Source organism: Callospermophilus lateralis, chromosome 6 (genome assembly GCF_048772815.1).
Source record: "Callospermophilus lateralis isolate mCalLat2 chromosome 6, mCalLat2.hap1, whole genome shotgun sequence".
Classification (NCBI taxonomy): domain Eukaryota; kingdom Metazoa; phylum Chordata; class Mammalia; order Rodentia; family Sciuridae; genus Callospermophilus; species Callospermophilus lateralis.
The window spans coordinates 78,539,651-78,558,222 of record NC_135310.1 but is presented as its reverse complement, the minus strand read 5'-3'; the positions used below and the strand labels follow the sequence as shown (position 1 = coordinate 78,558,222).

General features: G+C 32.1%; 1 protein-coding gene across 4 annotated transcripts in view; it reads left to right on the top strand.

Annotated features, from left to right (window-relative positions):
* The window catches only part of Dop1a (DOP1 leucine zipper like protein A), a 103,236-nt gene that overhangs the window by 45,188 nt on the left and 39,476 nt on the right, over positions 1-18,572 (top strand). For all 4 annotated transcript variants that reach the window (XM_076858463.2, XM_076858462.2, XM_076858464.2 and 1 more), the window contains exons 7-15: positions 2,266-2,365; positions 3,052-3,161; positions 4,076-4,184; positions 5,554-5,674; positions 7,631-7,750; positions 9,519-9,633; positions 10,416-10,646; positions 15,833-16,454; positions 17,070-17,344. In XM_076858463.2, the coding sequence (XP_076714578.1) occupies positions 2,266-2,365; positions 3,052-3,161; positions 4,076-4,184; positions 5,554-5,674; positions 7,631-7,750; positions 9,519-9,633; positions 10,416-10,646; positions 15,833-16,454; positions 17,070-17,344 (1,803 nt within the window). The remainder of the gene's footprint in view (positions 1-2,265; positions 2,366-3,051; positions 3,162-4,075; positions 4,185-5,553; positions 5,675-7,630; positions 7,751-9,518; positions 9,634-10,415; positions 10,647-15,832; positions 16,455-17,069; positions 17,345-18,572) is intronic.

Here is an 18,572-nt window from a genome sequence, read left to right as displayed (position 1 = left end):
ATTCTTTGATATAACATCAAAATTTGAGAAACTATAGCTTTTAAAAATTATTGCGAATAGAGTCTAAAACTATCAATGAACTTTGCAAATTCTGGTTTTTGTTGTTGTTTGTTTGTTTGTTTGTTTGTTTGTTTTGGTACCAGGGATTGAACTCAGGGATACTTAACCACTAAGGCACATCCATCCCTAGCCCTTTTTATTTATTTATTTATTTTTTTTGAGATAGGATCTCACTAAGTTGTCAGGCCCTCACCAAGTTGCTGAGACTGGCTTTGAACTTGCAATCCTCCTGCCTCAGTCTCCCAAGCATCAGGGATTACAGACATGTGTCGCCACACCTGCCAACATACTCTGTTTCATTGAAATTCACTTATCTATCTTGCACTTTCATTGGAACATTTACTCATATATCTGTTTGTAACATGATTGCTTATTTAGAAAATCCTAGTTTACAGAATTATTCAGACATTCCAAATGTGGACATATTTCATTATATAATATCAATTATACTTATTGCTGTTACTATTAATCTTGTCAGTAGACATTTTAGATATTGTGAAACTTTTGAGCTCCATAATGGAAAGCTTTCAAACCCCACTTCATTTCAAAACAATACAACTTCAACATAAATACAAGTTTCATAAAATTCTGAGTTTTCTCATATAATCTCAAATTTTATTGTTTGTAACTTAATTATTTTCCTTGAAGTGACTGTATCACTTTAGAAAAATGACTGCCAAATGACAAATTCTAAATACTCATCATGTGTAGGTTAGTCATTCTTTCAGTTAAAAATGGTATTCTGTGAAAAAGTTGGTAGTTTAGTTCACAATACTTAGTTTCACAAAACTTGTCCTTGAGACAAGTATCATACTTAAGTGCTTTATGTGTATTTCACATTTCATTAAACAGAATATTAAAAGATATACTCAAGGGTCAAATATTTGCTGTTTCATTAGCAACATTCTTAAAAAATTATTAAAATGGCTTTTGCATGTTTATACATGCATGCTGGGGCCTTGGTGATGGTAATGATGTTCACCATTGAGCTACACAATGAGCCTACTTTGCTGTTTTTGTTTTTGACTTTACTCTAAGAATATGGCAATAAACATATGATGATTACAAGTTGGGTGAATGCTACTGTACTTTTTTTTTTAATACTAAGAGTACCAGTTGTTTAACCTACTTATTGCGTGATCAGGGCAAATGTCCACACCAAAAGCAAAAAAAAGCAAGTAACATCTTGATGCTGTTCTAAGTATGTGTAGCTTCATTGATTATGTATGAATATAAATACCTCGTTGGCTTACTGAAATGAAATAGTCTTAAAGATCCCAAGGGCCCAGTGATACTTTGAAAGTTACATAGATCATTTGAAGATTTGTTTTCAAAGGAGTAACACTAACTGTTAATGATATATGTTCTGTAACATCTCAGTTATTTCCAGTTCAGGAAGCATGGGATAGGAAACAGTTTACTGGTCTATGCGTCAGTGACACTAACCAGACATTTGAATTTGGCTAAGCACTTGGCCCCTGGGAAGCTCCAATCCTTGATTTATAGAGTGAATGTTAAACTAGCCAATTTCTAAATTACCTTCTAATTCAAATATTCTATTCTAAAATAATTATATAGTAATATTCAAAAAATTAACAGCAAAGTCATTATCTGACTTCCATATTTTTTTCAACTTTTTACTCTTTTAGTTGAAGTCATATCTCCTTTCATTATTTTTTATGGCTCTGGGAAAGAAGGATAAAAACTATTTAAAATCTGGGAAAAATGAAAAAATATTAAAATTGATTAAACCTTGATGATTGGTTGCAAAGAAGGTTCATTATATTGTTCTCTGTATTTTTGTATGTTTGAAATTTTACAAATAGAATTTTTGAAAAGAAGAAATAAAGATCTTAGAATTGATGAAGGCAGTGACGTTCTAAGAAGTTAGTTGACGACACTAATTGGCATGTGATTTTCTTGTCAGTCTCCCATCTTGCTTTATTTCCCCTGTTTTGTGTTAGATTTTGCTAATTTTCCATTGTGGTTTCAGTTAAAAAACTAAACAGTGATGCTTCCTAAATTTCTTCCTTTTTTCTAATCTGTAAAATGGAAGTAACAATTCCTGTGTTTGAAAGACCAAATGAAATAATGTTATATGAGAATACTTTGTATACCCTAATGCTCAGAACATTTTTTAAGGAAGAAAAACAGTGATATACTTCTATATATGATTAAATACAACCACATTTCAAACTTTTTCAGGCTACTCGACCAGATATGATCAGGATCTTGTCAGCAGCCCTTCATGTAGTACTAAGGAGGGATATGTCCCTGAACAGAAGACTTTATGCATGGCTTCTTGGTACGTATTTGATATTTGTGGTCATATTTGGGAAAAGGTGAAGGGAGATTTGCCATTTATAAGTATTATTAAATTGTATATATGTCCCAAGTGAAAAAACTACAAGTTTTTCTTGTAAGTGCACAATTAAAAAAAAAAAAAAAGAACTATCAGAACTATCATTGGTGTTTTATATGAAGAAATTTCAGAAGCTTCTTAGTCAAAGAGGCTATTTGAATCCATAATCAATATGATAACAAAATTTTTAAAATGTTCAAGTCATTAAAGGACTAGTAAATACCAATATCTCACATATGGTATCAGCCTCCCAATCAGGCAATAAAACGTACTCTTTGATCTTCTACACTTTCTGTGAATTTTTGGCCTGTCCACACAACTTACTGCTTGGAATGAGAGCCCATAATTTTAATTATATTAGATATTGTGAGTCTTCAGTTATTTCAATCTCAGTAAAAATTTTTTTGGGGGGTGGACAGGATAATTCTGGAAGAATATTATCAAATTTATATATTGAATTGGTTTTCCTTTATTAAACTATCTAAAATGATCTCTCTTGCTGACATTGAATGGGCTACTAATTGGTAAGTGCTTAGTGCTGTTTTTGAGATATTTGCTGTTTTGGTGTTTAGTAAGCAACAGTTTTGAGAATTTCATTTTAATTCATTTTGTGATTTATTTTCATGGAGGTTTTGATAACAACGGTGCTATCATAGGACCCAGAAGCACAAGACACAGTAATCCTGAAGAACATGCCACTTACTATTTCACTACCTTTTCAAAAGAATTGTTGGTCCAGGTAATAAGTGCTTTCATTGTTCTTTGCTTACTCAAAACCACTAAAGTTACTAAAAAAAAAAAAAAAAAAAAAAAAAAAAAAAAAAATCAGACTAATCTTGCTTAATTGAATACATAGTTGAAGGGGCAGAGACAAGACTCAGAAACTTCCTATGAATAATCTAATAGACTATAATGAGACTATAATGAGATAATGCTACAATAAAACCAGTAATCATAAGCTAGACTGTCATATAAGGCCAAAGGTTTTTTGTCTCCTTATTTTGTTGTTTTCATAACTTTTAAAAGATAGTTGCATCCTCTCACCTTTCTGCCTCTGAAAGTTGGAGCTTTTCCAAAAGTAGGCTAAGACCTGTATTATTTTCTAAAAAGCCCCAGGAAATTTGGGCTGTAACAGGAATCTAAATGTGGAAAAATTGCCACTATAATGGAAAGTTAAAATGATTCATAGATTTGCTTCATATTAATTTTATTTAAATTTTATGTATTAGAGATATCTCAAAATGAGAAAATTCATGATATCTGAAGCATTTCAATGAGGTTATATGCTGAGTTTTGAGTCACTAATGGCAAAATAATTGTGTAACAGCAGATAATGCCATGATGACAGGGCCTAGTTTGGAGATCATGATCTTAAAAAGAAACATTTTATTTGGAGGGCAAACACTCAACTCATGGATATGTCTTTCTTGATTATCTTTGACTCTTTTTTACTTTTTTTACTAGAGAAAATGTAACCACTGTTTTCTTCTCTCCAGAGAGATGAAAATAGCATTTTTCTTCCTGTCAGAGGAAGAAGGTATCACAAAAGCAGGAAGATATATAAATCTCCATTACATGTGGTTATATTTTAAAATATTTTTTCTTTAAAAATTTTCTGTTACTAAATGACTAGTGTACTTTTCTGTTTTAAAGGCAATGGTGGGAATCTTACAAGTGAATGGATTTGGAGAAGAGAGCACTCTAATGCAGGATCTAAAACCTTTTCGTATTTTAATCAGTTTGCTGGACAAACCTGAGCTAGGTAATATATACTGCTGTTGAAAGATGACATGTGGTAGTTTTATATTGCTTCATAATAAAATTAAGACAAAGTCATTAGGAAAATTGCTATATTTGTTTTTATTTTTTTTATTTTGAGACAGTCTCACTAAGTTGATTAGGGCCTTACTAAGTTGCTAAGACTGTCTTTGAACTTATGGTTCTCCTGCCTTAGCCTCCTGAGTCTCTGGGATTACAAGCATGTGCCACCACACCCCACAGGAAAATTGCAGTATTTTGAGGTGGCTTTTAAATACAAGTTCTCAAATTTTTTTTTTTCTAAAGTTCACTCTTCAAAGTTAAGAGATTACAAGTATGCATATAGCCTGTATGTTATCATTAGACCTAGTACTTTTTGCTGCATATGTAGCAGAAGAATCATGATTTCAAGATGTTATCTAAGTCTTCTTAATCCTTATTAAATAACTGAAATTGAATAATTTCTGATCTATTGTAACTAACTGGTAGTTCATGAAATTCAAGGACTGAAGAAGAAATATTTTGATTATATTTCTCCTCTTCCCCATGATGTTTTTTATTCTGTTGTCCATTTCTTCACTGTATATTTGTTATATTTTAGATCTATTGGAAAGTTAATTATTATATTTGAGACAGAAATTAATAAAAATATAAATATTATAAATAATGAAATCAGAAAGTATGTAATTTCTTCAAATTACATAGAGCTGTTTTAGCAAATATGACAAAATTCATCAAGTCTCTAAGTGAAAAATGAATACTTTAAAATATAAAAATAACAAGTTCAATCAATGGCTTTAGAAGGTCTACATTTTAGGTATTATAATGAAGCTGAGAAAAAATTTTAAAGGAAATTGGCATCTGTTATAGCAATAAAATTTAGCTTTATGTATTTTACAATTATTTAATTAATAGTAGTAATGCCAGTAGTATTTACTGAATAAAAAGTATATTCTGGGAGCTATGCTTGTACCTTACAAAGGAGTAGCCTGATACCCCTTAGTATATAAATATTTTTCCTAATTCTTAAAACTGCCTTCTAAGTTTGGTATTTATTATCCTTATTCAGAATGAGGAAACTAAAGCTCTAAGAAGTTAAATAACTTATCCAAGTAAACAGAACTATTAACTGACCAAACTAGTTGTCTTGGTTCTGTCATTTCTCTTATATATGAATCTATACTTTAAATAGACATATGTTCCATTATTTGTTAACAAGTTTCTCAAATTGTGAAGTTAACTTTAGTCTCTGAATATAAATTTTTAAAAAAATATTTGTTTTAAATCATCTTTTAATTGGGCCAATTTCCAGATAATCAAGGTTTGCCATTGCTAATTAATTACTGTCTTTAATTTGAATATTATTATTTTAGGACCTGTAATTCTAGAAGATGTTCTGATTGAAGTGTTTAGAACATTATATTCTCAATGCAAAGCAGAATTGGATCTTCAAATGGAACCACCCTTCAGCAAGGATCATGCTCAGTTAAGCAGGTAAATTACTAAAAAATTCAGCATGACATAAAAATACCCTCACTTATTAATATTGATAAAGTAGACACTACTCAGTCAATGTAACTTGAAGTACTAGTAATAACTGGTGGAACTTTATGTTTGATGAGTAAAATGAAGTTTAAAATATCACTATATTTTAGTAGTATAAAGTATCCTAATTAACTGGCCTCATTATTCAAGCAGAACTTTAAGCATGACAGTACAACCACACATTCCAGAGTTTGATTTTAATCACATCAGTTTAGCAAATTAGATTTAAGCAGTTAATGTACATATATTGGCTCCAAGAGATTACATTTACCAGATGCACAGGAGAGTGCCACATGTCAGTTAATAAAGGGAGTTGTACCTTGCTTGGAAACCAGTCCTGGTTGTTTGTATAAGACTTGACATACTCAGGGGTAAGATTATACGATCACAAAAAGAGGAAGATGGAATAAAAAGCCACTGGATATTCACTTATTTTAAGTTTATTTCTTCTTTCATGTAAATACATATTTTTTAATGCCTGGGACAAATAATATAATATTTGCACATCCTGTTCCCAAAGACAGTAACAGAATACATGCTGATATTCTTTTTCTTCTCTGCTTGAACAAACTACTTCTTTTCTAGTAACATCTGTCATTATAATATGACAAAAATTCTAAGGCTATACATTATTTAATTTGTATTTCATTGTTATCTCCTTTGTGTTAAAGAGATACCCTAGACTTTCCTAAAGCATACTTTTATTTGCATATAAAGGCATTTTAAGACAGTTTTTTATTTCTGATGTTATAAAACCCTGTATTTTTTTATTGTTTTTTTTTTTTTTTTGGTACTGGTATTGAACTAAGGGGAACTTGACCACTGCACCACATCTCCAGCCCTATTTTGTATTTTATTTACAGACAGGGTCTCACTGAGTTGCTTAGTGCCTCACTGTTGCTGAGGCTGGCTTTGAACTCGTGATCCTCCTGTCTCAGCCTTCCAAGCCACTAGGATTATAGGCATGCACCTTGCAATAACCTTTATTTTAGTTAGAAAAGTTAATGATGAACCTAGCACTATATCCCATACTCTGCCTGAGAATTGATCGTGCCCAATATAGTTTTAGTATTTTCTGCTGTCACCTACTAGTTGTATTTACAGTATCTCACTCTACAAAAACAATTTTTTAATTGTTAGAAAGGGTTAAAATATTAAATTGTTTTTATTGCTATTGCAGGAGAAAAATAGATAAGTAAATTTCGATAATAATGGCTTTTTATGATAGTAGTCCTATTTGTTCTTAGTTTTCAAGGTAATAATAATAATAAGGGTGAAACTGATCAAAATAAACTTACCCTTTCTTTCCTGAAAGATGGTGGAATGAGATGGACATCATTACCCTAGGTACATGTATGACTGCACATATGATGTTACACTACATTGTGTACAACCAGAGAAATGAAAAGTTGTGCTGCTGTTGTGTACAGTGAATCAAAATGCATTCTGTTTTTACATATACTTAATTAAAATAAATTAATTAACTAAAAAAAGAAATTCCTAAATAGCATAGGAAAGAAGGCAAAGTTCTTCAGAATCAAGGCTGTTAAAATCAAATTACTACTGATGTGCTAAAGTTTGGTTCATAGTTAACAGTTATGCACTTAAAAAGTTTTAAAAGAGTTTCCTGTTCTTTTGTAGTTTTTATTATGCAGAGAATTATGCAAGGCTAATTTCTGATCTTGATCATACATTTGAATTATGAAAACTCAAAGTGTGAAAAATAATTACATAGAAAGTAACAGGAGTAGTAATAGATAAAAATGATTTGTTCCAATCTTTTTACTAGCACATTTTCTAGTAGCTACCTAGGAATATGTGTACCCTAATAATATTGCACTCAAATTTAAATTTGAAAAATACATATTAATATTTTTTAGTTTTTGTTTCTTTTCTTTTCTTTAGTAAATTAAGGGAAAACAAGAAAACAGCAGAGCTGATTAAAACTGCCAACCTTCTCTTTAATTCCTTTGAACCTTATTATATGTGGGATTACGTTGCTCGTTGGTTTGAAGAATGTTGTAGGTATGTTAAACTATTTAATAACATCCAATGCCAACATTTGATTTTTTAATTGTTCGATCTAATGATAATAATGTTCTTTTATACATTCTATTACTGAAAACTATTAATTATGTACTAGCCATAATCTGGCTCTACCATGTTACTCTAGGATATAAAAATCATTGATCATACAATCTTAGATTTAGAAAGCAGCTTAAAGATGAGATAGTCATTTACCAGTATAGATGAAAGATTTTACCTCTCTAGCCTGTAGTAAGTAATCCAGCTTTTGTTTTTCAGAGAGAAGATAGCAGGTATGCTGTTGGGAAAGTGTGCTGAAGCACACTTTGACTAAAACTCCTTTGGTCATTTCTGTGTTTTTAAAGCTATAGGATTAGCCCATATTGTCAATAGTAAGCAATACCTCTTAGGATATAAAACCAAAAAAAAAAAAATGGTTTGAAAATTTTAGAATGCTAACAAACCAGAGTAAAATCTAACTGGATTCTAGTTTAAATCCTCTCAAAACCAGATTAACCTCTCAAGCCTCAGGGAGCACATAGTCAGAAAGTAAACATATATAATCTTTGGTTTAAGAGTCTTTCAAGATATAAATGTTATTGTTATTTGTGAATTTCTTTAATGACTTATAAGGTTGTTTGCTTTCACATTTGGCAGAGTTGAACACCCAGTGAAAAGCATTGTAGTAGGCATATAGATAATCCTCCTTTAAAGATCTTAGTATGGGTCAAGTAAGACATGCACATGTATATTCCTAGTATTAAATTAAAATTTTTAAATGCCTCAGATTAAAATATAGAAATGCAGAGGAATTATGAATATATTTTTATCACCTGACCTTACCCTAGGTTTTTACCTTCTATGTTCACAAACATACATCCACCCTCCTGTTTATTTCTGTGTTCACAGACACATATCCATGCATCTTGAGCTAACAGACACATATCCATGCATCTTGAGCTAACATGAACTACTCACTGAACGCACATTACCTTTTATGAAGCTGAATTTTTTTGCTATTTTTTATAAATGTTCTGCCCTCTTCACCCATTGCTAAAGTCCTACACAGAAGTCACCTACCTTTCAATAGCCTTCCTTGACTGCCTCACATCACCCATCAGAATCAACTACTCCCGCAATGTTGATGTAGTCATTTATCTGTGTGCTTATATTTCTTACTGTTCAGGGACTATTTCATATTCTTTGTATCTTCAGAGTATAGGGCAATGTATGGTAATATAGGATTAATATCATTTAATATGAATGTTTGTTGGAGGAATGATCTCTACTACTTGGATAAGAAGAGACTTCCTGGAAGAGGTAATATCTATTCTCAGACCTGAAAAGATAGATATACTCTAGATGTGAGAGATCGAAGTTGGGGAGGATAGTAGTCCAGGAGGACAAAATGGTTTAAACAAAGGCCCTAATTTTAGACATCAACTAGCAAATAATTCATTTTTAACTAGGAGATGATGTTTATAGTGGGGGCAATGGTAAATAAGTCCCCAAAAGTAAGATCCATCCAGAATACTGGAAAGTACAGGATAGGAGTTTCAGTTGGGACTAGGAATCTTGCTTTGAGAATTCTCCACAGAGGTACAGTAATGTCCTGTAAAAGGGAAAAGAGAATATGTCATAACCAGAACATTACAATTACCATGCATGACCCATTTTTGACTTGGCCCTCATTAGAAAGACATTGATATTGTCTATGTATTCATATCACTTGATAGTATATTTGATAAAGTGAATTTTGTCCTTTTAGGAGGACACTGCACGCCAGACTTCAGATTGGGCCTGGAGATAGTAGTGAGTCATCTGAGTTACAACTGACCAATTTCTGCTTACTGGTGGATTTTTTGTTGGATATAGTTTCTTTGGTAAGACGACCTTGGTAACAAAATATCAAGGAAATCTAAAAACATAGTCCAGATATTTCATGTTGGAGATAAAATCTCATCTTGAAATAAATTTCATCATTTTTTTTTCTTCTTTATGGTGCTGAGTTTAACCCAGGACCTAATGTATGCTAGGCAAGTGCTCTACCACTGAGCTATTCCTCCAGCCCCAAATAAATTTTATCTTTAAAATTAAATTGATTTTCTTCCCTTGTATATAGTTTTTTTCATAAAATTGTCAAGTGTTTTGTCCTCTGATGTGTATTGTATATAAAATACATGGAATATACTTTCTAACTGCATGTTATACAATCTTAACTGTTCAGTATGTGGTAATGTAATGCTGCATTTGTATTCATTAATGGTTCTTTCTATTAAATGAAGATTGTTGGAAATCTTTTCCCCTTATGTTTTCTCTCCTCAATTTTTTGCTTTCTCATTTTGAAGCCTACTAGAAGTATGAGGGTGCTGTGTCAGGTATGACATTCAGCCTGTTTTGTTTTTAACTGATTCTATTCACTTTTGTTATAAGTTCAATAATATAGCAGATAAAACTGGGGTTATTTTATAATATATGCTTTGAAATACTTAAATTGAGAATTTGGGGATAGAAATTTTATGTCATCAATAATAAATTAACTATACAGTGTTAATTAAGAGCATGATATCTGTAAAATTATTGCTGAATTTGTATAGATTGAAAAATAGTATGATTTTGAAGTTATAAATTGTTTAATTATTTCTTATTTCACTTTTTTCCCCAGGAGACTTATATTGAAATCCAGACAGAACACTTGCCCCAGTTGCTGCTCAGGATGATTTCTGCCCTGACAAGCCACCTCCAAACATTGCGGTTACCTGAGCTCACAGATTCTCTCAGGCTGTGCTCAAAGATTCTTAGCAAGGTTCAACCTCCACTGTTATCTGCTGGCACTGGAGGTGTGTTGCAATTTGCAAATGGGCAGAATACAGTCAAAGAATGGGAAGACAAAAAGGTAATTCTAGCTGTTTTTTTGGTTATTAGACCAGTTATAGTTCTTCAAAACAGAAGTTTCTGAGTTAAATCATTTTTACATAAGCATTTAACAGTGATATCTTCTTAGACCCAAGAGCTATAGCAATAGAACATTTTGTAGGCCTTTTTTGTTGTTGTAAATCTGTATTAGTATTTTCCAGTAGAAGTGGTCATGTATATGTAATTCATATCATGTGCAACCAGAAGAATGAGGAGTTATATTCCATTTATATATGTGTCAAAATGCATTCTACTGTCATGTATAACTAATTAGAACAAATAAAAAATTAAAATAAATAAAAATTACAATGCAAGTAATATATGTAAAGTATTTTATACTTATAATATGACTCCATTCAAATACTAAATTTTTATGAGAAATACTTGGTGTCTCTCTCTCTCTCTCTCTCTCTCTCTCTCTCTCTCTCTCTATATATATATATATATATATATATATACTCTATACCATTGCTGGAAATTTGTTTTATTGCACTTTTTCCTTAAATTATGCTATTGAGATTTTCTTAGAAATAAAACTAAGTTAGGTGTTAACTAATTTTGAGACTTTTGGTTTTCATTTGAATGACATTAATGAGAGTAAGAGAAGGAAGACCCTCAGCATTCTTTCAATAGCATATTCAAATACGTGAAGATTCACTATGTAGAAAATATCCAGGGGCCTTTTTAGTGTATATGAGTAAGGTAAATGGTAACATCTACTCATATTAAATGAAGTACAGTTAAATAATATATTTTTTTTTAATTATAAAGTGTCATTAACCCTATTAGAGTGTGCCTTTCCCCATCTATGGTTTTCTCCTCTGCCTCCAGACCATGTATTTTTTTCATATATTTTTATTGAGTACAATATATTATGTTTGCCTGGATGTATGAAAATTGATCATACTTAAAAGCTGAAGTTTTTTTTTCTATATTCCATTTTTTAATGTGTAAGTGAAGGACTGACTTTTTTAAAAAATTATAAATCTATCCAGATAAGGTGTGACATGCCTATAATTCAAGCTACTCAGGAGGCTGAGGCAGGAGGACCACAAGTTTGAAGTCAGGGTAACTTGACAAGACTTTGTCTCAGGATAAAATTTAAAAAGCAGAAGTGGTGTGGATGTAACTCAATGGTAGAGCACTTGCCTAGTACATGCTAGGTCCTGGATTCAATTCCCAGTATGCAGGGGAAAAATGATAAATCTTATTTGACTCTATGTACTTCATGCATTTTTTTAAATTATTGTACTTGATCTGTATACTCAAATACCCAAAATGTCATTCCTTTCTATTTTCAGAAAGATGTTTTATTACAAAATTATGCATATATATGAACATATGTATCTATGTAATATATTTTATACCAATCAGTATAATAATTGTATTATATTATAGTTCAGTTAAATTTATAGCCTTGAACTAACTGAATACCATCATTTTATGACCCTTTTGTTAAGAATAATAGAAAAATAATTTTACAGTATTCTAAATTTTATCATTTGAGAAGGTCTTTTAAAAAATGTACATGATTTTAGATGGTCACCAAACTTTTCAATGGAGAAAATTTGGTTAGTAAATTCTATTCTGATAGCCACCTCTAAATTTGACATTATAGTAGGAAAAGTACTCTTACTCATGTGTTTTGGTGAAAAGAACATAGTTTAAATCACCTCATCTGAGCTATTCTAATAATTGCTAAGCTTATCCACTATGACTTGGGCAGGGTTTTTTCTTTTTGTTTTTAACCTTCCTGAGCCTCAGTTTTCTTACCTTTGAAATAGGGAAAACCACATTTCTTCATTCAACGCTCACTCTGTTAGGCATCAGCTATCCAGTGGTGAATTAGGAAGTCTCTACAATTCTCAACCCTTCTTTTCTAGATGGGAGACACATATTAAACAAATGATTTTACATTTAATTATTGTTATTATTAATGTATGAAGTCTAAAGAGGTAGAAATGTGGAAAATGGGGTGACCTGCCCTAGGTTAGAGACAAATGAAAGTTTTCTTGAGAAGTATTTGAGTGAAACCCTACAGGAATTGGTAGAGTAGCGGCAAGTTAGAAAGAAGAAAGCACAAGATGGAGGAAGGAACATTTGGAAAGAAAGATGTGGGCAGAAAGGAGCACTGTGTAGATGTGGCAATGTAGCTGTGAGGGAGATAGGGGCCAATCCTTGTAGAGCTGTTTTCATTGCATCAAGGCTTTTATTAGGAGTCATGGGAAGACGTTGAATGGAAAGTGGCATGATCAGATTTGTATATTAGAAAAATTGCTGTGGACTGGGGTTGTGGCTGAGAGGTAGAGCGCTTGCCTAGCATGCATGAGGCACTGGGTTTCATCCTCAGCACCACATAAAATAAAATAAAGATATGTGTCCACTTATAACTACATATTTAAAAAGAAAAAAAGAAAGAAAAATTGCTGTGGTTACAGTGAGGATCTGAGAAACAAAAATGATGTGGGGAAACCTGAAGTAGCACAGGTGAAAGGTAGTGGTAACTTGTGCTAGTAAGATGGGAGAGTGAAGAAAGAAATGGATGGATTAGCAATATATTTGGGAAGACAAATCAAAAAGACTTAGTGGTATATTTTAAGGATAATGAGTGATCACTAACATTTTCTGAGTGTTTGCTAAGAGCTAGGCATTGTAAAAAGTATACATTATTGTCATCTCAGTTATAGTGGTCCTCCTTACCTACAGTTGCCCTTGCCAGCGTTTCACTTACACATGGTCAACAAGAATCTTAATATATTAAATGGAAGATTCCTGAAATAAAATCCATACATAAGTGAAGCATTCATACCCTAACATTGGATCACAGTGCCTACATCATTCATCTCACTGCATCTCATCACGTAGACATTGTATCATGTCATATCATCACAAAAAGAATAAGTACAGAAGATATTTTGAAACCACATTCACATAACTTTTATCAGTTTATTGTTGCTCTGTTTCATGATTAGTTATTGTTAATATCTTACCGTGCCTAACTTATAATTTAATGCTATCATAGGTATGTCTGTATAGGAAATATCATAGTATAAATAAGGTTCAGTACTATTGATGGTTTCAGGAATCCACTAGGGATCTTGGGACATATCCCCCATGGATAAGGATGGACTACACAGATTAGGAAATGGAGGTTTGGAGAGGTTAATAACTTGCTAAGAATCATATAGCTAGTGAGTGTCAAAGGGCCAGCTGACATGAAGCCCACACCTATCGCTATTATACTAATGTGGATGTGGGGGAGTAAGAAAGGGGAGCAGAGATGGAAGAGGTACAAAAAATGACTCCTAGGTTTCTATCTTAATGGCTTTCATGAGCAGTAGTGTCATTAACCGAAGCAAGGAACATTGGGTAAGACAGCTTTGAGCAACAGAGCACTGAATTCACATATTAATAAGACTGCTTTTTAATATCTTATCCAAATTATTCTCTAGCATAAAATTACCCAAAAAAGTCATGGTATGCACAACTTTGTTTAAACTAAATGAGACACTACATTTGATTATACTTATCCTTATTAACTAGGGAAAGGTTAATGCATTCCAGCTCTACTCCAAGAACTGGTTCATTTGTTCATACTGTAATTGTCTCTTTCCCTCTATCTAGATTATAAACTATTCATTTTATTACTACTATCTAATACAGTATCTGGCATATCTCATAAGTTCAATAACTAGTCACTGGAAGAATACAAAATTAATAGCAAACATTTAATTAGTACTTCATACTTTTCAACAAATGTTCACATTCACATGTTCTTGAACAGATAACCTATTAGATTTTATTTCTATTTTTTTCACCTTTATTTTGTTTATTTACTTTTATGTGATGCTGAAGATTAAACCCAGTGCATCAAACATGCTAGGCAAGTGTTCTACCACTGAGCTACAGCCCCAGCCCCTTATTTATAATTTTTAAAAGACATTTTTTAACTTTACATGCCTCATTCTTTGCATTGTTTTGACATTAGGATGGTAATTTCATGAAGTAGATTAACTGCATTGTTTTTTTGTTTGAAATATATGTATTTTAGTTAATTATTGAATGTGGTTACATCAAACTCTAAAATATCCAGCAGTTCCAGTTGCCAAAACATACCCATTCAAAAATGTAACAACATCATTGGAAAAAGTCCAATAATAAACAATTGCTAAATTACTTGCATTTTAATCAACACACATATAAGGGATGTATTCATAAATTGTCATTTACCAGAAAAACCAAAGGTGTATTTGATTGATTGCTGACTCACTTTAAACAGAACTAGGCAGCGTGATAAGCTAAGAGTGCTCATGAACTATTTATTTATTTATTACATGATAATATCGGAATGCATTACAATTATATTTATCCATTCACAACATCATTTTTCGTAACTCTGTATATAAAGTATGTTCATGCCAAATTATGCCATTATACAAGAGCTCTCATTATTATTATTATTATTATTTTGCATTACAATTCTTTCTAGATAGGGAATAGGAGTAGGAGGGAAAGGGAGGGAGAAGGAGAATAGCATGGATGGAGGAAGGAGACCCTCATCATTATACAAAATACATGTATGAAGATGTGAATTTGGTGTCAACATACCTTATATACAATCAGAGATATGATAAATTATGATATAAAAATGCATTGTTATTTGGAAACAAGGATACAGATCCTAAGGATCAGTGCATATATGTATTTTTGACCTCAAGAAACTGACCTTATGATATGCATACAATTAATAATAAATACTTGGCAAATGAATATATATAATGTATTTATTAGAGCCCTATCAGTATTTCCTATTATCATAAACATATACGTCAATATAGGAACTGCATTAAGATTCAATAGAATGCAAATTAAATTGTAAGTAGTCTAAAACTTCTCCCAAAAGGTGGCCATTTCTTGGGCTGGGATTGTAGCATAGTGATAGAGCACTTGCCTATCATGTGTGAGACACTGGGTTCGATTCTCAGTACTGCTTTCATTTTAAATAAATAAATAAATACTGCTATTATTTATTATAAATAAACAAAACAATAAAACTAAGTTCTATCAACAACTAAAAGCAAAATTTTTTTAAAAAGGTAGCTGTTTCTAATTCCTGATATATGCATGTACCTACTCAGACTTTTGTTTTTAAAAAATCTCTACCAGGTATCATCAGTTGCTCTGGAAAATCCTACTGAAGTGTTTGAAGATGGAGAAAATCCACCAAGTAGTCGATCATCAGAAAGTGGCTTCACTGAGTTTATACAATATCAAGCAGATAGAACTGATGACATTGACAGAGAACTAAGTGAAGGGCAGGGGGCATCTACTATCCCAGTTGGTAGCACATCTTCTGAGACAGAAACAGCATCCACTGTGGGATCTGAAGAAACCATCATCCATCCTCCTTCCACAGTCACTCAGGGCACAGCATCCCAAAGTGGGAAGACAGCCCAAAAGACTGCAATGCAATGCTGCTTGGAGTATGTCCAACAGTTTCTTACCAGACTTATCAACCTCTATATTATTCAGAGTAACTCTTTTCCTCAGGCTTTGGCTACAGAGCATCAAGGGGATCTTAGTCAAACACAAGGAGAAACTTCAAAATGGGACAGGGATTCACAAGGAGATGTAAGAGAGAGAAACATAAGTAAGCAAAAAACTTCAAAAGAATACCTTTCTGCCTTCCTTGCTGCCTGTCAGCTTTTCCTAGAGTGTTCAAGTTTCCCAGTTTACATTGCTGAGGGGAACCATACATCAGAGTTACGTTCTGAAAAGCTGGAGACTGGTAAGTTTACCTATATTTCAATATTTCTGTAGCATGCTATTTATATGTAAGAACAACTCAGATATTAAAACTGAAAATTCTTAGCCAGTTAATTTTTTAACAATATCATATTAATTTATAAATCTTTTAAATGAAATACAGTCACAATGGGGAAATTACTGTTAAAAATTTTTGTGATTTTGATGACTTTCACAGTTTGCTTGCAGGTGAGTAGAAGTTAAAAAGGAAATCTCTGGAGAAACATAATGTAACATTGGATGATTCATTGGTTTCCTTTATTATGGCAGCATCATGTATGTTTACCTTTATTTAAATTTTTATATATACACACATAGTACAGCATGTACTAGATAATATGTTTTGATAAATAGACTTCTCAGATAGGAAAATAGATTTTAAGTCTGGACATCAGAAAAATATACATTGAAAAAAAAATAGTTGATGGAATTCTTGTTGCTGCTTTCTTTTCTTAAAGCTCTAAACTAAGTGAGAAATCTTAATTTTATTAACAAATCAAGGGCTAAAGGTAGGAAATATGGTTGCTTTGGGGTTTTTTTGGAAATTATGTGTGAAATGTTCAATGTGGTGAACTAATTGTTTCATCTTTTGTTTCAGACTATGAGCATGTACAGCCTCCTCAGTGGCTCCAGACACTCATGAATGCTTGTAGCCAAGCAAGTGATTTCAGTGTCCAGAGTGTTGCTGTTTCACTAGTTATGGACCTGGTAGGACTGACTCAATCTGTGGCCATGGTCACTGGTGAAAATATCAACAGCATGGAGCCTGCACAACCTTTAAGTCCAAACCAGGGAAGAGTAGCTGTGGTTATTAGACCTCCCCTCACTCAGGGCAATCTGAGGTACATAGCTGAGAAGACTGAATTTTTCAAGGTAAATTTTAAATAAATACTATTGTATGTGACTAAGATAATCACTATATATAGTTCAGTGAAGCCATGGAGGAAATAATTTTAACTAAAAGGGAGAAAAGTTAATTTATATAGTAGAGCTTATTTCCAGATTAAGTGGTTGTGACACTTTTTACTTTCCATAGAGTTAAAACCTCATCTCTCTAAAACTCCCATGCAAAGTTTTTCTGACTCTCCATTTTGCCTACTTATCATCTGTGATATATAATGTCATTCAGAAAATAATGCAGTATTTCATTTCTACCACAATAATATAGATGGTATTTTCTACATAGAATATATATAGGTTTGGAATATATTACATATTAAGCAGATATAATTTTATGTATAAAAGTTTTCAGTATCTGATTTCAAGTCATTGTGCTCCTCTAGATATTTCCTTCTGCTAGATTAAAGTTGATTTCTATAACATTGTGGACTCTAAATATTCTTGGATTTTTGTTACTATTGTCATAGATCTTAAGTACTGCATAACACATGTAGATGGATATGACTTACTTTATAAAATCACTGGACTGGTGATGTAGCTCAATGATAGAGTACTTTCCCAGCATGTACAAGGCCCTGGTTTCTATCCCCAGCACTTCAAGACAAAAATAAAATAATTCTTAAGGAATTTGGATTATTTGACCATGAAGTATGTTTCATTCTGTAACATTCAGTCATAAAAATTAAATTGCATTCCACATTATATTTGTATCCTAGTAAAGAGAATATATTTTATCCTTACTTTACTAAATATCATGAGAATAGTGAAATGGGGTCTTATCTGCTTTCTGCAGAAAGTTCTTATTACATTTCTGATGTTAAAAGAAATATTATTAAAGGACCATCATGAAAAGTTCTAAGGGTTTAGGTCATCAGAAAGTGGTTGGGTGAATGGCTTTATTTTAAATCTTATCCCAGTGTGCAGTATTAAATACCTTCCAATGAAGTGTGGTGACATATGCCTATAATCCCAGTGACTTATGAACCAACCTGAAGCAGGAAGATCATAAGTTCGAAGCCAGCTGGTGCAGATGGGAGGGTGCTTTTCAGGTCCGGTAGTTAAGAGACCAGTTATTAGTTTATACCTAATGGGAAATGTTTACTAAATAGGTTTTTCTTTTTAAGTATATTTTTAGTTGTAGATGGACACAATACATTTATTTTTATTTACTTATTTTTATGTGGTGCTGAAGATCAAACCC